Consider the following 21,776-nt stretch of genomic DNA (forward strand, 5'->3'; position numbering starts at 1 on the left):
ATTTACCAGATCATAACGGTGATCTTTGTCCCCTCATTTTGTTCTCTCCTTTCCTCTGCTGAATCCCTTCCCCATCCCAAGTCTTCACCCTGGGGATCCTCACCTTTCCTGACCCAGCTCTTTGTAGAATCATCTTCCCTTCCTTTTGGCATTTAATATGTTCCATCTTACTTTAGAGTTATTTAATTTTTTTAAACTTTATTTATTTATTTTGAGAGCAGAGAAAGCACGCACATGTGAGCAAGCATGAGCAGGGGAGGGCCAGAAAGAGAGGGAGAAAGAATCCCAATCAAGCTCCGTGTCAACAGCATGAGGCTCAAACCCACAAACCATGATACCATGACCTGGGCCAAAATCAAGAGTCAGATGCTTAACCGATTGAGCCACCCAGGTACCCCTAGAGTTATTTAATTTTTAAAATTTTAAAATTTTTAAAATTGCACGCACTCCATGACTCAAGGACTAGCTGTTCTTGATATCCATGTTCCCTGGTCCCAAATTAATTTCTCTCGTTTTACAAATTTTCCACAAACATCGGTTGAATGAACACAGAACTTCCGGTTGCTGCTATTTAACAAGAGGTAACTGGCCATATTTACGAACATGCCCACAGGAAGTACCTGTCTTTCTGCTCTTCTGATGCTGGCTGGTGCTGGCTGACTTAGAGCCCTGTGTCCCACCACACCCACCGTATTTGATGAGAAACACAGACAGACTGTAGGGGGCACAGAAGAAAGGCCTAGGGATGGAGACATACGCATATCTATCTTGAAAGAGGAAAAAAAAAAACGGGCAATCAGGTAGCCGACTCCCTATCTTTGAAAGGCTGACCTGTCATAAAGGAGGTAGACTCTGTTTTCCTTGATTGCAAGGGAGTAACTCGATCCCTTTGAAGAACCCCTGTGGAGCTGTCGGGCAGTGGAGGTGGCTGGGCCCTGGGGCTGTCAACAACCAAGTGCCAGTGTGATTCAGATGTTCAGCCAGTAAGTGAGCCTCCTCCCTTCAGCAGGAAGCCCTACAGCAGTGGTTCCAGATCACATTGACCCTCACGATCACCTGGGGACTTAAAAATACACATTCCCAGGCATCACCCCTGGAGATTCAGTGCCAGTAGGTCTGGAGGTGGAAATGAGGGATCCACATGTGAAACATTCCACCGGCCCAAGAGCCACAGGACTGGAGGACTCCCCTGATCCCTTCCAGATTCAACGAGCTGGGATGCTTGGTTGGCCCGTTGCTTTTAAGTTAGTGGCCTCTTTGAGGCAACACTATTTTTTTTTTTTTAATATTTTTTTCAATGGGTATTTATTTTTGAGAGAGACAGAGACAGCTTGAGTGGGGGAGGGGCAGAGAGAGAGGGAGACACAGAATCCAAAGCAGGCTCCAGGCTCTGAGCTGTCAGCACAGAGCCCGACGCGGGGCTCGAACCCACGGACCGTGAGATCATGACCTGAGCCGTAGTGGGACGCACAACCGACTGAGCCACCCAGGCGCCCCGAGGCAGAATTCTTAACATCCTCTTCAGCTGAGGTAGAAGGGGATGTCTGTCTGCTTACGTCACTTGACAAATTAGATTAAGAAGGTTCGGGAGATAGTCTAATGAGGCCAAAAGGCCTGTTCGTTTTACAAAAGTGATGCATGGACAGTTCCTCAAAATGTCAATAGTTAACAGTTGCCATGTGACCTGCAGTACGGCTCCTAGACACGTATCCAAGAGAAATGTAAACACATATCTACATAAAAACCTATACACGGGGCACCCAGGTGGCTCATTGGTTGCACGTCTGACTCCTGTTCTCAGCTAGGGTTTTGATCTCAGGGTCACGAGTTCAAGCCCCGCGTTGTTCTCCATGCTGGGTGTGAAACCTACTTAAAACAAAACTGAACCTATATATATATATGGCTCTTCGCAGCAGCATTATTCATAATATCCAAAAGGTGGAGACAATCCAGATTTCCAGCAAGTGATGAAAAAATAAGCAAAACGTGACATATCCATATAATGGAATATTGTTTGGCAATAAAAAGGAATGAAGTACTGATCCATGCTGTGGCATGGATGAACCTTGAAAACATTATGCTGAGTGAAAGAAGCCAGACACAGAAGGCCACATGTTTTACGATTCCATTTACATGAAATGTCCAGATTAGGTAAATCCGTAGAAACGGAAATTAGATCGGAGGCTTCCTTGAGGTGAGAGGAAGGAGAGTGGTTGCTCATGGGTACAAGAATGTTGGGGGAGTGATGAAGATATTCTAAATTCAGACTGTGGTGGTGGTTGCACATCTCTGAATATGTTAAATACCATTGAGTCGAAGACTTTAAATGGGTGAATATTTAGATATTTCAATTACATCTCAGTAAAGATGTTTTCAAAAAGTGGTGCTTGTAATTGAAGACCGGTTAGAAAATACAAATAAGGAAAAAGCAAAAACCCTCCTCTCCTCATCACTGAGAAAAGAGCCACATCACAACGTAACATCTTGGTATATTTTCTTCTCATAGGTATTCTGTCTATATTTTCATATTTGGGATCATACTCTTCATACTGTTTCTACTTCATCAATTTAAATGGCTGAAAAGTATTTCAGTATATGAACAATCATATTTTAATGTACTTCATTAGTTATCCATTGGTGGATTTTAGATGGTTTCCATTTTCTTGTGCTTGTAAACCAGGAATATTCTTCAGCTTTATCTTTATACTTCATATCACTTTTTGATTTAAAGGCCCATACTTTTTAAGCTAGCCAATTTTTATTTTTATCACACTGGAATAAATTTTACCTTTTTCAAAGTTTATTTATTTTGAGAGAGAGAGAGAGCGAGCATGTGCATGTGAGCAGGCAAGGGGCAGAGAGAGAGAGAGTGAGAGAGAGAATCCCAAGCAGGCTCTGTGCTGTCAGCACAAAGCCCGATGTGGGGCTCAAACTCCCAAACCATGACATCGTGGGCCGAGCTGAAATCAAGAGTTGCTTAACCCACTGAGCCACCCAGGCACCCGGAAACAAATTTTACATTTGATTTTACCTTGAAAGTTCTTGATAGTGTTCAGAAGGGGGCATTGGGCAAGAAGGTGAAGTTCAGGGTTCATCACAGAAGTATTGCTGTACTTAAAACTTAATTTGGGCCATGAGATTCTGTAGAGTCCCCTTCCCATATGAGGACAAAATGACTTTGAAAGAAGCAGGTAGCTTTGTCTCTATTAAATGGTAGTTGGCTGTTTTGTTTTCTAATCTAGATCAGTTTTTGCTGTGTAGCAATTCCAATCTCTGTAGCTTCAGAAAGCCATTTGCTTAGCTCATGATTCTTCGGGTCAGCTGAGTTCTACTCTGGAGCAGCTTAGCTGATCTGTCCTGGGCTCTCTCATGCCTCAGCTGATGCCTGGGTGATCCAGGGTGGCCTCATTCACATGGCTGATGGTTGGCTGGCTGTTGGCTGGGGTAGCAGGGTCTTGCATATTCTAATGCCCGGAAGGTTAGCTGAGCTTCTTCACTGCCAGTCACGGGGCTCCAGGAGCCCCAGTGTGCTACCTTATTTCATGTCTTGGTCTGCATCACATTTGTTAATATCCCCTTGGCCAAAGAAAGTCACAAAACCAGGCTGAGATTCAAAAGGTGGGGAAATAGACACCATCTCCTGATAGGACGATCTGCACTGTAGCGGCACGGATACAGGAAGCGGACAAATTTGTGTGTGGCCAGTTTTAATAATTTACCAGACAGTGTTTGCTAAAACATCCAGTGGCCTTAATGACTCCAGTGGCCAGCATATGACTCTGTGCGTTTCATTTTCATACATGAATATACTTCCAGCTTCCACATACGGAATGCCCAGAAGAAGGGTGTAACACCCTCCTGGCAAATTAACTTGTATTTTTTCATGGTAAACTCAGATCGCATCAATGTTAAATGTTTTGCTAAGACTTTGAGAACATAATAAGACAGCGGCAGCAGGATCTACCCCCAAAAGGCAACGGCGGATGCATTCGTTCATTTACTCAACAACTATTTGTTGAGCACTCGTTTGTGCCAGACATTTGCCTAGATGCTTGGGATTCATCGTAATGAGATAAATAAAATCCTTGCCTTTGTGGAGATTGTGTTTCACTGAAAGAGAGGGCAATAAATGGATAAACAAATCTGTGCCAAGTAGTGATAAGTAAGATGAAGTGATGGGGCAGGGGACAGCGGGCAATAAGGGGATTTTTTAGAGGACACCAAATAGAGTTGGCCAGTCTCTCTGAGATCACTTTAATTTTTTTTTTATTTTGGTTTGCTCTTCATCAGCTCATCCTTCGGTGAGTCACAGCCCAGATGCTGGTGGAAACCCAAGAGTGCTGTTACCGCCTCTGGTGGATTTGCCTCTAGGCTGTAGTAGAGCAGGGAGCTAGAGAGAATGGAAGGACTCCTGGGATGGGGGTACTGGACAGTCAAGGGATCTGACGTGTCCTGAAGGTTGTATATTCTTGCTGGAAGCTCTATTAGAAGTCCCCTTAGCAGGAGCAGGGTCCTCAGAGGACATGCTGTGGGATTAGTGCCACATAATTTGGCCCGAGGGAGAGGGGAGCATGGGGAGAGATGGCTGAGTTAGAATCATGGTAACCATAGCAACAAGATGGTGACAACTGGGTCACTGTGAAGAGAAAATTGACTGAAGAGAATATTGACCGGATGCCGAAGTGGGAATGTGGCATCTTGAATTTACCAGGTGGAGATAGTCAGGGAGAGAAAATCTGTTGTGTTGTGCGTTCCGCAGCATCGTCTTTTCAGAGTGAGCCCAAGGCCAGCATAGCCCAACACACCAAGACACAGAGCTTTGTGTAGCTCTGTCTGTTGCTAGTTTGCACAGTGACAGTGGAATAATCCTTTCCTTCCGTTTCCTCCTCTGTTAAGATTTTGAACGAACCTTTGTTCAGGGCCATTTTCTGGGTTAGCATTTAACGATTATTGGTCAGGTGTCGGGACTCTACTGTGGAGGAAGGTGGTAAATGATGTGGTCTTAAAAGTTCTTGAGTTTTTGCTGACAAACTTTGGGGCTCCCAACTCCAAAGTAAATACCTTTAATGATATACTGTGGGAAAGCTCTTTTTAAATCCTCTCTTTTCTAGGTAGTAGATAAGGTGCAAAAACAAGAAAGAAAGAGGATTAGAAAATGACCCTCCATCCACCACATATTGTCTGAAGAGGGAGTAATAAAGTGGCAAATCCCATTTACCTCCTGAAAGCCTAATTTCCTCACTCATCAACGCAAGTGGGAGGCACTTGGCAAGTCCCTGGATGGAGAAAACGTTTCTCGTTTAATTGTTATCAAACAAAGCTGCTTCCAGGTCTGCCGGAGAGGACATGCTCACCCCTGATGCATTCTGTATGTGTGTGAAATGTCAGCTTCTGGAGGCCGTAAGCCCCGTGCTGCGACAGTATGAGGTCCCGCTGAGCAGCCAACAGGATGTAGATGCTTAACTGTTTGCACTCAGAACTGTGGCAGCGGCTGTCCCCACTAACGGCCAGGGTTTGCCCAGCCGTCACCCCCTTAACCTCAAAACCTCCGGCCTCATCCCCTCCGGCGTAATCCCCGAGTCCTACGTTGTAACACGCGTCTTGTTCTCATTCTGCCCAGGCAGGCGCATGTTGGCACACAGCTCTGAGAGTAGGTACGGCGTGCCGTCTCCTGCCACCCCACAACCCCTTCCTGCCTTCTGCGTTTGTGACTTCAGAGAAAACCACACATACCAGGACCAAATCACCCTGCTGGTCCCAGAATCCAGGGGAGTGTTATCTTGTACATGCAGGTTTGGTTTTCCTGCCAGCTTGGCGTGTATTGTTCTTTAGGAGAAGCCAGAGCAGTGTCTCAAGCTGGGATGTTCTTCCCCAGTGGGGGTTTTTATCTCTCCCTCCCAGGATATGCCAGTGGCAGTGCCGGGCCTCATCGTAGGTTATCATAAGTTAGACTTCAGGGCTCCAGGTGTCATGCAAGGTCACAATGTGTCTGGCATGGAGAAAATGAGGGCTGGGTGTGCCAGCTTTGAGCTCGGCCCTTCCTAGAATAACGCTAGTGGATCAGTTAGCTTCTACTGTGGAATAAAACACCCAAAGCTTAGTGAATTAAGGTAACAATTGTTGCGGGTGAGTCCACAGATCAGCCAGATGATTCCGGTGATCTGGCCGAGGCCTGACTAACCCCACCTGGGCTCACTCGTGCTTCGCCAGCTGTTGGCAGGTCCAACATGGCGTCTCTCAAATGTCTGCCAGCTGGTTGGGTCACCTGTCTCACATCATCCAGCAGGCTAGCCCGGGCATGTCCCCATAGCATAGGCAGGGTTCCACAAGAGCACGTGGAAGCAGCAAGGCCTCTCGAGGCGCAGGTTCAGAACTCCCGTAATGTCACGTCTACCGTATTCTGTTGGTCAGAGAAAATCACAAGACCAGCCTGGATTCAAGGGGTGGAGAAATGGACTCTACCTCTGTATGCAGAGTTATGTTGTAAAGAGGCCTGGAGGCAGGGAGGTAATAATTGAGGCCATTTTTGCAAACAGTGCATCTCAAACAACAATAACGACTATTATTATTTTGTCGGGCTCTCCAAGGGCTCCAGAGTTTGTTGCCTTTCTTGCATGGTGGAGAAAATCAGGCAAAGATGTGAATTAAGCAGCAGGCGTGGGTAAAGAGTCTTGGAATGGGAAGACTAGACTCTGCACTGCGTGGATTTCATCTGCCCCCTTTTCTACATCTGAGAACTAAGCTTTTTTTTTTTTTTTTTTAACGTATTCTCTTTGAACGTTATGAAAGCCAAAGTTGTCTAAAATGAGACCGACTGCTTTCTTAGACTCTATTATGTTGGCCTAATTACATATCAGGAAAATGTTTTTCTGGGGCATTGTGTGTAAAACAAAGAGGAAAACAACATCTCCAGCCGGCCCTGGCGTCCTTGCCCCTCCCTCTTGCTGGCAGGGGCTGTGGTCCTGCAGGAGGCCCCGGGGGAGGATGGGGGCCTGGAAGGCAGGGCTGCTGCAGCTGGCCTCAGAGGGATTTACACTTTCTCCAGAGCAAACGGAGGGGCAAGTCATTCCCGCCTCTGTCCTTCCAGCACAGCTCATGGTGGCTTCCATCTGGTGGGGGAACTTGTTACTCTCCCCACGCCCCCTAGCCCAGGATCTCCTGCCGCAGGAGAAGAGGCTCACGTAGCTTCCCAGGTGCTCAGCACAGAACCAGGTTGGCTGAGTGTGGAGATTCGTAAATGAAGAGCGGTATGAGACTAGCCTTGCCCTTGGAAATGCTGAAGAACTCGCTGAGTTTCCTGCAAGACTGCCCCCAATGTTAATAGCGCCCACTTGCCATTGGATAAACAGAGATGACCCGTCCCGTGGCATTTCCCTCGGGCCCTGCCTTCGGGTCGCTGCTTTCCATCACTTGAGGGATGACTCTTCCCCACACGCCCTTGTGGCCGGGGTCCCTGCGGCATCCAGGCACAGTCAAGGTAAACCCACATTTCCTGAGACCATGGTTACACCCTGTCTCATCTTCACTACCAACCACATGCTCGACCTCTCGCCATCTGCCACTTCCCTCCTGAAATGTCCTCGGCTGTGGTCTCCTAGGACCTCACTGTCCACTCCAGAGATAGTCTCTCAGGCTTTGTGTTGCTTGCCCTCTTATGACGTTTGATGGTGTGAATTTTTCTCCTTAAACCCGTCTCCCACCCTGGGTGCTCAAGAGCTGATTTCTCCCCATCTGGTCTGTGTTTTATTTATTTTCTGCTCACCTCCTCACCAGGCGAGCTTGTCCTCAGCCAACCTCAAGGCTCCTTGAGTTTGCAACTGTCCGAGCGTTAGCTGTGTCCCTTCCTGTTCTTTGTTTTCATCCTACCTCTCCCTGCCTTTAACGATGTATTAGTTTCCTGTGGCTGCTGTAGTGGCTTAAAACAACATAGATGTATTCTCTTACACTTCTGGAGGTCAGAAATCCAAAATGGGTTTTAAGAGATTGCAGTCGAGGTGTTGGGAGAGCTGCGTGGTTTCTGGAGACTGTAGGAGGGAATCTGTTCCTTGACTTTTCAACTTAGAGAATCCATCCTGCTCAAGGCCAGTCACTCTGGCCTCTGCTTCCAACCCCCCACCTCCTTCCCTTACCCTCCTCACCTGCTTCTCTCTTCATAGGACCCTTTTGATGACATTGAACCCACCTGGATAATCTTCCCATCTCAAGATCCTTAACTTCATCAGACCTGCCAAATCTCTTTTATCATGGAAGGTGACATATTCCCAGGCCCCACAGGTTAGGATGTAGATGTATTTGGGGGACTGAGTAGGCATATTCTTTTCTACCACAGGCCCCATCGTATCTAGCTCCCTCCTGAACCTACCTTTCACTCTCCCTTGAACTCAGCATGTCTAAAGTGGAATTCACTCCTTCTCATTGTCCTCCTTGTCCTGCGTGCCTTAGTTCAACACGTGACCAGCCCGTACCCAGACCCCCAAACCATCATGTGCATAAAACACAATTTAATTTACCAAGTCTAATATTGATGGACACTTGGGTGATCTTCAGGGTTTTGCTATTGCAGACAGTTCTCCAGTGAATAACTTTGTACATTTGTCATGTCTTATACGTATAGGATCGATTCCCAGAAGTGAGATTGTTGTGTCAAAGGGTAAACGTATTTGCAGTTTTGAGAGATACTGTCAAATTGTTCTTCATGAGGTTGAATCAATTTGCCTTCCTGCCAGCGATGTATGAGAATGCCTCCTTCCCCACAGTCTTGTCATCGAAGTGGTTGTCAAACTTCTGGGTTTTTATCAATATGATAGGTGAAAATATCTATCTTGGTAGTTTTAGTTTGCATTTCTCTTATTGTGAGATTTGGTGGGTTTTTTGTGTGCTTAATGGCCATGTGAATTTCCTTTTCTGTGACTCTCTTCCTATCTGTATGCATTTTAAAGCTTGGATTACTGGATTTTTTTTTTTCTTGTCACATTTAAGGGACTCTTTCTTTTTTGTCTGTAATAGGAGCTACAAATGTTTTCCCATCTTGTCTTTTGTCTTTTGACTTTACCTAGTTTGTCTTTTGCCATGCAGAAGAGTTTTTATGTCACCAAATTTATTATTTTTACTTTATGGCTTCCAGATTCTAAGCTAGCTAGAAAGACTTCCAGTAGGGCCATTAAAATTAAAATAATAAAATTGTGTTAAATGTGAGGAGTTGGATACAGGCACCAATTTTGCTTTCTTCTGAAAAATCCCAGTGAAATGACACAAAAGAAATGATCAATGATAGGTAGATAGGTAGGTAGACAGATGATAGAGTCAATCCTCATTATTCATGGACTCTATATTTGCAAATCCTACTTGCTTAAATTTATTTATAATCCCCAAATCAATACTCCTGGTGCTTTCACTATCATTTGCAGGCATATAGAGTGCCAAAAAACTTGCGTTGCCAAAATTCATGTTCCCAGCTAAGGTGATCTCTGCCTTCTTGTTTCAGCTCTCTTACTATAAAACAAGTGTCCTTTTTGGAGTCTGCTTAATGCCACATTTTTCACATTTTTGTGCTTTTTGTTGGTACTTTTGCTGTTTAAAGTGGCCCCAAGCCTAATGCTGAAGTGCTATCTGGTGTTCCTAGGCACAAGAAGGCTATGATGTGGCTTACAGAGCAAATACATGTGTTAGGTAAGTTTTGTTCAGGCTTGAGTTCTAGCACTGTTGTCCATGAGTTCAAAGGTAATCAACAAGATATGGTAAACAAGGTGTCTTTAAACAGAAATACACATAACACAAGGTTCTGCACTGATCAGGTGATGAGATATTGTCATCAGTATCTCACAGGAACCCAACTCTGTATTTCCCCCAGAGCATTGGTTCAGAGTATTCAGTAATTCTTGTGGCAGCATTACAGAACAAGCTGCCATGGATAATGAAAACTGACTGTAGATGATAGATGATAGATAGATAGATAGATAGATAGATAGATAGATAGAGATATCCATAAGAACAAAAAGATTGGAAGAAGAGAAGTAGAAGAGGAATGATTTCAACACATTTTTAGAAAATAGAAGGTGGGTAGAGGGATGCTGATTTGTTTAACAAAGCACAGGAAACTACAACCTGAATGTACAAGGAGCCATTTTCTCTTGCAGAACATGAGAAAGGCTCTGGTTTCCAAAGCATAAATGACCATGGAATGGTGCAGAGTGAACTGCAGAGCTGACAATTTGGGGCATTGGTTTAAAGTCCTTACATGTGGTAGTAACGTCCCTAGCTCCCGTCTCGGCAGCTTTGGGGTCTTAAAAGTAGGGCTGCAGGAAATTTAAAAAGGTAATAAAAAGGCTGAAAAATAAAGTAAAGGAAATCTTTCAGGAGGTAAAATAAAAAGAGTAAGAAGATGGGGAGGGATAATAAAATGAAAATATCAATCCTCCATTTTGACTTCTAGAAGATCCAAAAAGAAGGGAGAAAATGGAGAAAGGGAAAATTATCAAGGGGAAATAAAAGAACACTTTTCAGAACTGAAGGACAAGAATCCTCAGATGGCAAGGCCATCAAGTGTATACAGCCCTTTGTGTATAAACAACGCACACTGAGGCACATTGTGAAAAGCTGAAACTTCATGGGGAAAAATATCCTAAAATCTTACAAAGCACAACAGGTTACGAAGTATTAGCAATCAAAAGAGATTTCGCAATAGCAGGGCTGATCTCTAGAAGCTAGTAGAGCAGTCCTTGAAAAATCGGAACAGAAAAATAGATTTCAACCCAGACTTCTGTATTTGAACTGTTAGTTAAGGGTGATGACAAAGACATGTTTATGAACTCATGGATTCAAATGACTTCCAGGACATTGTTTCCTAGCCACTGGAGGATGAACTCTAGCAAAATGTGAAGGAAACCAAGAAGGAGCCTTAGATAGCAGTAGGAGAAGAACCCAGCATGGAAAGCAGCCAGACCAGGATTAGAGCAAAGGTTCAGAAAGCTCCAGAAGTGATGTCTCTGATGGAGAAAAAAATAGAACTAATGTATTTAGTTAGGCACATGGGCTATTTGTTGATGAGCATAAAATAGAGGTGTTGAGCATATGGAATAAATTTGTGATGGGTTCATGTACAACCAGACACATGAAGAAAAAAAGTGAGGACATGATTAACTCCAGGAAAAATGAAGGCTCGTGTGAAAAAGAAGGCATAGTCACAGTGCATTACCTGACCCGGCATTGAGCAATATTTGCCAAGTTGTAATAACACAAACACTGACTTTTGATTTGATTAAAATTACACTATGACCATTTGGGACACTAACAGGAAGTAAGAGAAGTGTATGGGAATGCTAAGCCTTTATTTCCCATGGTAGGAAATCAAAAGATATCTAAAACTGATAACAGTAGTATAAACGTACCATGCCAATAAGCGTTGGGCATCAGTGTTTTGGCAGCAATTTTACGAAAGACACACACGTGTTTTTGCAGGGCTGTGCCTTCACGTGCCCTCTCCATGAAAGGTGAGGTCCCAGCCCAAAGGCTTTGGGGAACAAAGGCAAACATTCCTTAGTCACTGTTTTCGGGTACAGACAGCATCCTAGAGCTGGCCCTGCACACTTTTCAGTTATGGGAAATTAAATTCCGCTCTTCATTTTCAGTCATGTAGAAGGGGCCAAGTCTTTTCTTTGCAACTGCGTTTCTCCCAGATTGCTTCCACAGATTGAAACGGGAGAAAAGAGAAGAGCAGGCTGACATTCAGGATACAAACTTTCTCACTGGACCAGTGTGTTACCTCCTGATTACTTGCCTGCACAGAAGGTCTTTAAAAATGATTAAAAGACAGAGGCATTTCTTAGTAAACTCGGCATTCTGTTGTCACGAGTTTTGGAGGGTAAGGGAAGGTTGTGTTCAATGTCTGTTTCCTTAGTTGATTGGCGACCACTGGAGAAATTATAGGGAACAAAGGAAAAAAGAGCCATAAATACAAATGAATTCCTTTTATACACGTTGAAAAACCACAGGACATGCTCCATTTTTTTTTTAGCACTCCAGGTGTGATCGGAGATTACGGATCCACACAGGAGAGTGGAGAGTTAATTAAAATTTGTGCTCCGACTTCCAGAAAGAAATGCCTTTCCATTTGATAAGCAGGCTGTCTTTGGAGTGCTGTTTGTGCTTTTCTGTCCTCACTGGAGTGTCACAGAAAAGCAGATCAAAGGGAGCCTCCATTCGGATAGGTTTTCTACCACCTTCCTGAGCTAATGGACTTGAAAGCCTCTTGCACTCACTGCATGGGGCTCGTGTCATATTCTAGAAATGCCGTCTTCGTGCAGTATTGATAATATGCAAACAGGCTTTGATAGATGCTTACAGAAAATCACATTTAACATTAATTAAATCAAGACCATCCCCAATAGAGTGGGAGAGTCTGGCAGAGTGGGACACCTCACCCCCTACCATTTGTATTTTACTTTTCAACTCACCACGTGACGGCCAGATATTAACACTTGAGATTGAACCGTCAGCTCTGTCAAGCAGGGTTATGTTTTGTTGTGTTTCCTCTTTTCCTTTCAGTCTTTCTGCTTCTGCACCCTCTGGCTGACATCCCCTACCCTGAGGGGAAAAACTGTTGGGGAGAAATCCTGCTGTCTTTCTCTTTAAGATAGTGACAGAATGAAATAAAACAGAGCAAAATAGAGGCCGCCGTGTGAGGCCTGTCTGAGCAGGTCAGGCAGGCTTCAGCAGGGGTTTGTCCATTGTCTTGCTGTGCTGGGTGCCCGCCGGAGAGAACCCGGCCGGCCAGGGCACAGTCACTAATAAAAGGACTCCATTCTGCCACTCAGGGCTTTGTGAGGCGCCAAAGCTTGTCCTGGTTGCCATGGCTACTGTCTGATTGTGGCGGGTTTGTCACAGTGCTTGATAAAGTGGGAAGGTTATTCTTGATAGGCCCAAGTAATCATAACCTCGCAAAGCTCGAGAGTGTGGATTTAACACTTTTTCCCTCCCCTCTCGAAATCGGGAATGCAGAGATGGGGGCAGGGTTGTCAGGATAAAGCAGCCACAGCAGGTGGTGAGGGCCATGCCTGGCAGGAGGGATGCAGCTAGCTAGCTGTGCCCAGGGGGCTGGGCGGAAAGGGGTGTCACTGGGTCATCTGCTGTCCCTTGGCTGGGTGGGGGCTTCAGAGAAGGGGTCAGAACGGGGTTCTCTCCTGACCGCCTCCCCCCATCAAGTGATTATACCTGTGCTCCTCTCTCCTTTCCTCCCTTCCATCCTTCCCTTCCTGCTCCCCCTCCTTTATTAAGGCCCTTCCTTTCTTCCCCTTCCTTAGCCTCCCATCCTTCCACTCCCCTTCTCCCCTGCTTCTCCCCTTCCTCGCCCCAAATCCTTTACAGATCTGGTCCTTTCAGAACCCTCTACTTTCCCTTCTCAAGAGGAGAAGGATGGGGAACGTTAGCTCGGAGGTAACAACTGATGGAATTCAGCCATAGAATTGCAGTCTCTTCACTGTCATCAGAAGAGAACTAATTGATTCTCTGGGCAGTACCTCTCTGACTTGCCACATCAGAACTACTGAGAAGGTTCCTTCAAACAGATTCCAGGGCTCACCCCCAGGTTTCTGATCTGGTGGGTCTCCGGGGAGGGGGCAGTTTGCAAGACTCTGAATTTCTAACAAGTTCCCAGGTGATCCCAATGTCTCTGACTCAGAGACCACACTTTGAGAACCACTGTCAGAGGCCAAGACTTATTTTTTACAGTTGAGGAAACAGGCTCCCAAAGGATAAATTCATTGCCAGGAGTTCAGGTGGCTTGGTAGCCATGGTGGGATGGGTGCCCAGTGACAGGAGTTTTAAAAGACATCTGAGGGGCGCCTGAGTGTCTCAGTCGGTTAAGCGAACCCCAACTTCGGTTCAGGTCATGATCTTGCGGTTTGTGACTTCGAGCCCCGCGTCGGGCTCTGTGCTGACAGCTCGGAGCCTGGATCCTGCTTGGGATTCTGTGTCTCCCTCTCTCTCTGCCCCTCCCCCACTTGCACCTGCACGCTCACGCACGCTCTATCTCTCTCTCAAAAATAAATCAACATTAAAAAAAAATGAAAAGCCATTTGAAGAGGTAGGGCTCATCTGTCTTCCAGCCCCCTAGCCCAGAGCAGCCAGATGAGTGGTTCTATTTCCAAAAGGCCTCCAGCAGGACAGCCACTCCCACCAATGGCTCCCTTCTGAGCAGTGCCTCCCCCAAGTGAAGCCCACCTTCCTCGGTGCCCTAGGCCCGGTGTGGCCTTCTGTAGTATATGCTGGAGTTTTCTCCCCCAGGGTGCCCCTTCCCCCACTCTGTCAACTCTCTGCCCGGCCCTTGGGCCCCAGGAAGCCCACCTTGACCATGGCTGGTATCCTTCCGCTCTGCTGACCTTCGAAGCCTCGTGGCCCTGCCAGTAGGCCATTCTGTATTTCCATTACTTGCATGTGGGTGCTGTTGCCTCTGTGAACTGTGACCTCTAGCAGCGGGACCGTGCCTTCATTCACCTCTGTACCCACCACTCTGAAATACTAGCTGGATGCATCCACACGGCTGCCTCGGTTGGAAAGAGTCTGGACACAGGTTTGAGATGTTCTGAGGCCAACTACAAGAAGCCAGCCTAACAGGGATGGGGAGTCCATTGTACACACAGGGCAGGGTGGGGGCTGACCTTCCAGTGTCAGTGGGGAGCCAGGAGTAAGGCATCAGGCCTGCTGCCTTGAGAGAGCACGAGGAACCCAGGGCAGTGGCCTCTAGTTAGGGCGCCCCCCCCCCCCCCCGTCTGTGGTGGCAGGACTGAGTTTTTAAATTGAAAGGCAAGTTAGCCCCCTCAGACACACGCGGAAAACACGGGCAGAACTCATTTATCCCTTTATGGAAGGATGTATAACAGGTGAAGCTCCCTCTGTGCAGGTGTGTGCGTGAGCACACGTGTGTGTGTGTGTGTGTGTGTGTGTGTGTGTGTGTGTGTTGTTGCTGCCATGACTGGATGATGCTAACGACATGATCACTTATGAAATGCCGTCTAACGCCCCACGACACACTCCGAAATCACCAGTGTGTGGTGTCATGAATATGGCTTTGAGGCAAGGTGATTGCACTTCTCCAGTGAAACTCACAGGAGGCTAGTTGTCCAGACAAGAATAAACCCAAATGAATGCATTAATCCTTTGGCTCCAATTCCTTGCCGACTGCACAGACTGAGTTGGGGCCCAGCAAGAAATCCCATGTTGGCACTTTGGCTCTGAAATCTTTAAGCGTCGTTGGAGCCGGGCCTCCAGGCTGCAGGACGCCCCCCGCCTCTTTACTGAACAGCACCCCCTCAGTCACTCCGGTGTTGACATGGTGCGGTCGCAGCCCTCACAGTGGCCTCTCTCCCCCAGGGTGTCGAAGTGCAGACAGACTACGTGCCCCTGCTGAACTCCCTGGCGGCCTATGGCTGGCAGCTCACCTGTGTGCTACCTACTCCCGTTGTCAAGACAACCAGGTAACAATAATAGTCATCGTTGTTCTTCTTCTTATCATTATTCAGCACTTCCTCTGTGCTGCACACTGCTCCCAGTAAGTGCTTCATGCACATAATTTATCTAATCCTGTGACAAGTCTGTGAGGCTAGTGGGGTCACTCCAATTCTCTGGCTAGGAAGTGACAGAACCAGGATTTCAGATTCTCAACCACCACCCCCACAGAGCGCTCCCCGGCACCCCTCTTCCCACATGGGGAGCCTTGGCCAGTGAATCATTACTGCCAGGCATGTCAAAGATGAGCCCCCGGGTTGAGGGGCCCCAGGGCTTTGAGGTGCAAAAGAAATTGAGCCCCTACTGTGTGCCCTGTGCTGGCCTGGATAGGTGCCTTGCGCGTAAAATTTCATTTAGTCCTCAGAAAACCCCTAGAAGGTGGAATCCTTTTATTAAACCCATTTTACAGCGAGGCAACGTGGCCAGGGAGGTTGAAGGGACTCAGCCAAGATCACAGCCCTGGGCCCTGGTCAGTAGTCCCACAAAGAGGAGGTAAAGACCTGCAGTCTTGGGGCGCCTGGGTGGCGCAGTCGGTTAAGCGTCCGACTTCAGCCAGGTCACGATCTCGCGGTCCGGGAGTTCGAGCCCCGCGTCGGGCTCTGGGCTGATGGCTCAGAGCCTGGAGCCTGTTTCCGATTCTGTGTCTCCCTCTCTCTCTGCCCCTCCCCCGTTCATGCTCTGTCTCTCTCTGTCCCCAAAAAAATAAATAAAAAACGTTGAAAAAAAAATTAAAAAAAAAAAAAAGACCTGCAGTCTTGCCCTTTGCTTGAGGCACTTCTTAGAGTTTCACATTTAGGGACACTTGTCCACCTGAGCTCAGCCCACCATCCCCTCAGCTCACGGGCTGGTCCTGGTGTTACTAACCCTGAAAGGCCTTCCATCTGTATTTTGGGTGTATCTAAACTAATCCTCCTAACTATCCTGTGGGATTATAAGCATAGATAGGATTCCCATTTTGCAGATGAAGAAACTGAGGCTCAGAGAGGCTCTGTCACATACCTGAGGTCACACAGACAGTAAGTGGCAGAACCGGGGACTAGCACCTCAGTCTGCATAGTCAGGCACTTCTCCTAGGCCAGGCGGCCCCTTTGCTGACCTGTAGGGATGCCCCCTCCCGTGACCCTCAGTGTCCCACCTTCCCCGAGTCCTGCTACGTGTTCACAGGGTGATGGCCAGCGTGAAGCAAGGCTGGCGATCTGGGGGGACAGCAGGGCGGTGCAGCTGCAGAGCCTAGACTGAGGGTGAGAATGATGGTGATGATCAGTGCCTTCCAGGGTCCCTCCCTGAACGCATCTGGGCTCTCATCATGTCTCCCTCCTGACACTGGGCTACAGTGGGGCACTGCACGCTGCGGGGGGCTAGTCTGCAGCACCTTTGGGCCCTGGGCCATTGGGAGCCTCCATGCTGCCTCATGGCCAAGACTCCTGTGGGTATGGGGTGATGCAGAGGGGTAGAAAGAACCCTGCATTTGTGGCCTGAAAACTTGAACCCGAGTCCTGAGCCTGCCACTTGGTAACTGTCCGTCTTGGTCAAGTCCCAGAGCTGCTCTGAATCAGTTTCCTTGTCCGTAAGAGGGAAGAATGCCTACCCCACCACCCATTCCAGAGGACAAGAGTCGTGATGAGAATGGACTTGCACGCGAAGCCCCAGCTCTCTAAACCCAGAGGGTGCTGACAGGTGTCTCTGTCTCCATCTCAGATCTCACACCTGCTCAGTCACCGCCCCCCCCCCCCAGTCCTCTACTTCCCTGTGCCCTACATGCCACCTCTCGGTGGAGTGGGGGGCACATGGAACCAGGCAGGTTTGAGCTTGAAGCCTCGCTGTGTGATCCCAAGCCCGCTCCTTAAATGAGCTTCTGTGTCCTGACTGTGAAGGCGGTGGGCTCCCACTCCTTGGAGCTCTGTGGTGAGGCTTAAACGAGCCATGGTGTGTGAAACCACCCAGCCCAGCCCCAGCACAAAATACGTTCGTTTCCTCCCACCTTCCCCTCTGACATTCCACGCAGTGACGCTTGCCTCAGCAGAGAAGACACTTGCAAAGAGAGATTTAAGAAAGTGATCAGAAGATAGAGGCAGGGCTGAGAACAGTGACCTTCACAAACACGTCTGCCATCTTTGAGGGCAGCTCTGTGGGGTCCGAGAGGAACGCGTGCTCACTGCGCCTTAAACAAGAGCGGCCCTCCTGAGCGCCCCTCACCTGCGCCTGCAGGAGCCGGGCTGCCTTGGCGAGGGCTGCCAACGAGGGTGAATCGGGCACACGGCCCTCCCCTCTGCTCAGCCAGGCTCTGTGCCTGCTGTTCGGTAAAGGCTGGCCGGCGGGCAGAGCTCACCACCCATCCCGGGCCAATCTGACCTCTCCATGGCTCATTACCAAAGACAGATTTGGAAGAGGCTTCCCACCTCTTGAGATTCACTAAAGACGCCAGTTTATCATCATTTGGCCAAGATGCCAGCTGTTATTCCACATCGAGGGAAGGAAGGAGAGTTTCCAGCAACGAAGCTGGTATGGCAGGGACACCCACAAAGCTTTTGTTGAGCCTCCAGCATAACCCTCTGGAAGCAAGACGGGGATGGCCTGGGAGGGGGCTGCTGCTTGGTTCCTGACCTCTCACTGTCTGGTGGCAGCTTTCCTTTCTGTAGGTGGTCAGCCTTGACAAAGTTAGGGACAGAAACATCTGTGAGGCTTGGGGTCCCCCCCCCCCCACCGCCACCAGGTATAACAACTCATTCTCCACTCTGCATGTGTTACAGGGAGGGGAATGTATCCACCAAGCAGATTGTCTTTCTTCAGAGACCGTGTCTACCTCAGAAAATCAAGAAGAAGGAATCAAAGGTAAGTGACTTTGATTGCCTTCCCCAGTTTTCCTTAGCAGGGCTCCATCCTCAAGTGAATTTTCTATAGCAGTTGAGCAGGCAGTCAGCTCCAACTTCCAGGGGCTCTCAGAGGAACGCCTGAGCCCTGCGGCAAACTGAATCACACCCGAGGCTGCCAAAGCCGGACAGATGGGGACACTGGAGGGTCTTGTCCTGCGGTCGGGCTGGAGAGTGGGGTGGAACAGTTCTGCTGGACACTCATGTAGGCCAGATATTCCCAGTAAACTAAAAATAGGGGCATGAAGTCAGCTGCCATCTGACCAGGGGGCAGGATGGCTTGAGTTCATGCCCAGCTTCTCTGAATCTTCATCTCATTACAAGCTCTGGTCGCAGCCCGTTGGATCCGTCAGGACATCAGAAGTTTGGTGATTTTGGCGGAGGGACCCTGCCAGGGCTCCTTCTTGGCGTGCCCCGACCCGAGGGCCTCTTAGTGGCAGCGGCTGGTGTGGACAGAGACCAGCCGCAGTCTGTGGCAGTGGACCCTCGGGCTAGGCTGTCCAGGGGATGGCCAGGGGCCTTTCTCCCTCACTGGATGTCGCGTGAACCGGCCTGGAAACAGCCATGCTGAGAGCCTGTGGCTGCTCTCAGAAATTCTCCCATGTTTCCAGAAGTCAAACCCAAGTCTTTCCCCTGTGTCAGACACTTCTGATGCTTCCCAGCCCCAGCTGGTGGGTGATTCTCCCGTGGGCGTTTCACCATTTACTCAGGAAGAGATGAGCGAGTCAGTGTGTCAAAGCCCAAGTCAGGTGTCACCCGAAGCCAGCTTGAGCCACCTTTGCTGGCCAAGGCAGCGCTGCCTGGCGGAGCCTGGTGGACCCGCCCCGCTCCTCACGCTTGGCACCGTCACGTGCTCCCCTGTTAGTTCCTCGCGTCCTTTGGACACGGAGCCTGGACAGGAGCAACAAGCAACGGACAGATTGTAGCAGCCCCTCACCAGCCAGCAAACCCGGGGGGCGGGAGGGAGGGTCCTGGGAGGAACGCCAAGGAAACGGCGACCTGAAGCCAGATGGTGTAGAATGCAGAGGAAGGTCTCTGTCTCCGCTCCAAGATGCTAATGTGACAGGTGACGGCAGCCGAGGACCAGAAGGCAACCGCTGAAGCCACCATTAACCACCAGGAGCAGTCAGCCGCCGGCTGGAAGATGGATCTTCCCGGGACCACTGTCAGCTGCAGCTTTGCCCCAGGCTCCTGGGGACCGCGTGCATTCACAGTGACATCCAACAAAAGCACAGGCGAGGCCTCCATCAAACACCAAAACACGCCAGCTCTGCCCTTAAGAGAGGGAGGTGGTGCTGCATTTTCTGGATCCCAGAGGAGAGACGTGTGGTTTGATTTTGGTACAAAGGCTGTGGGGCTCACAGAGGGCGACAAGCAGGAGATTTTAGAGGCAGAGTTTTAAAGCTGCTGTAACAAGTGGAGCAGCTTCCGTCAGGAAAGTCCTGAGGATGGAGTCCTCTAGTTCGTGATCAGGAGAAACTTGCGCCCCAATCAGCCGCAATCATCTGGGCGGCTGCTTTCTCTTTTGAAGGACTTATTTATCCCCTGCCCATTCATAGGGTTGGCTCACGCCCAGCACTTGTTTTCTGTGTGACCTGGAGAGGTCGCCTCACGGGCAGAGAGCCCCAGAGAGGGGACTTTACAGCCTGATGGCTTGTCCCCCTTTCATCGTCCTGGCCAGTCTTCCCGCGGCTGACTCAGGTCGGCATCCTACTCCCACTGAGGTCTGGGTGCCCCCACGTTCATGGCAGTAACTCCATCGAGCCCTCGCAGGACTGATGCTGTTGGCTGCCCTCTGCCTCTTGAAGCACCTTTTTTCTTGGCGCTGACCCCACACCATCCTGGTTTTCCACTAGGTGGTTCAAACCCAGCCCCATTTCTCTCTCACTCCCTAATCTCTTCCTTAGAAAATCTCACTCATCCCCAGAGTGAAAAATCTGACTCCCCACCTCCGAGGTTATGACTCCTACACCTGCATTTTCCGGACTCGCTTCTGCCCAAAACCCAGCTCCACGTGCCCCGTCACTACTCAGCATCTCAGAGCGACTTGTGATCTGGCTATCCCCCTCCCCCTGTCTAGAACAAGGGCACCTCCACTGTCCAGAGGCACCCACCCACCCAGGGCTCATCCTTGACTCCTCATCTCCTTGTTGCCGTGGTCACTCCATCCTCAAGACAGAAACTTGAATCCCTCCCCTTCTCTCCGCCATCACAAGCCTCAACAACTCTAATCCTCTGGTAACAGGTCTCCCCTTCAACTATATTCTCCATCAGGAGCCAAAGTGATCCTTAAGAAAGAATATTGCAGGGCACCTGGGTGGCTCAGTCACTTGAGTGTCTGACTCTTGATTTTGGCTCAGGTCACGCTCTCACAGTCCTGAGCTCAAGCCTCTGCATCAGGCTCCACATTGATAGCACAGAGCCTGCTTGAGATTCTCTCTCTCCCTCTCTCTCTGCCCACCCCCTGCTTGCTCTCGCTCTTAATCAATCAATCAATAAAAAGAAAAAAGCGTACTGAATCATGTCACCCCACTGCTTAAAGCTTTGTGTGAGTCTTAAGATAAAGGTGGAAATCTACAGTGCGATATCCACAGGACTGTGTGTGATCTGGCCCTTCTTAGTTCTTGTGCCATCACCCCCATTTTCTGCATTCCACCTACTGTGGCCTTCATGCTCTTCTGTGTCCCTTCCTGCCACAGGGCCTTTGCTTTGACTCTTACCTCTGCTTCAGATGCTCTCTTCCTTTGTAATACGTTGGGAATAACCATATTCCTGTCTTGCAGAACTCTTCTTTTGGTCTAGAATTATTTGTGATCATTGGTTTATCCTCTGCTGATAGAGTCAGACATTAACTCCATGAGAGCAAAGCCCTGTTTTCCTGACTTTTACATGCCCAGTACTTGGCTTTTAGTTGGTACTCGACAGATATTTGTTGAACCAATAGATGAGTAATGAAACGTCTGAGCCCAGGACATTCTTATTACATATGGGTTGAAATCGAAGAAGAGGGACCATAAGGTTGGCACAGCAAGGACACAGCATATTGAGTCCTCTTTTAATCAGCAAAGTGGAGGAAATTCTCCAATCAGGACTTTTTCGGCATTTGGAAGAAGCCTCTTTGTGTGTGTGTGTGTGAGTGTGGCTCTCAAAGCAAATAATTAAACTCCTTCCAAGGTAATAGGTGATTTCTGCCACACCAGAAGTCTTCCTTCCAGCTAACGCTCCTTGAAGTGCAGGCAGATAACGGACAGTTTTTAAAATGTGCGAATTAAATCCATTAGCCCTTGCCACTCGGAGCTCTGGACACACACTGCTATAAAGTGAGGGATTTTTTTCTCTTCTGCAGTTATCGCTGACATGGACGGCTCATTGGATCCTTCTTGGTATGGGCACCAGCGGGCGGCA

At 48.5% G+C, this 21,776-nt stretch overlaps 1 protein-coding gene across 1 annotated transcript in view; it reads left to right on the plus strand.

Annotated features, from left to right (window-relative positions):
• RFTN1 (raftlin, lipid raft linker 1) overlaps positions 1 to 21,776 on the plus strand; it is a 207,215-nt gene that overhangs the window by 177,765 nt on the left and 7,674 nt on the right. Inside the window, 2 exon segments of the mRNA XM_030328896.1 lie at positions 15,367 to 15,470; positions 18,252 to 18,333. Of these exon segments, the coding sequence (XP_030184756.1) occupies positions 15,367 to 15,470; positions 18,252 to 18,333 (186 nt within the window).

Source organism: Lynx canadensis, chromosome C2 (genome assembly GCF_007474595.2).
Source record: "Lynx canadensis isolate LIC74 chromosome C2, mLynCan4.pri.v2, whole genome shotgun sequence".
Classification (NCBI taxonomy): domain Eukaryota; kingdom Metazoa; phylum Chordata; class Mammalia; order Carnivora; family Felidae; genus Lynx; species Lynx canadensis.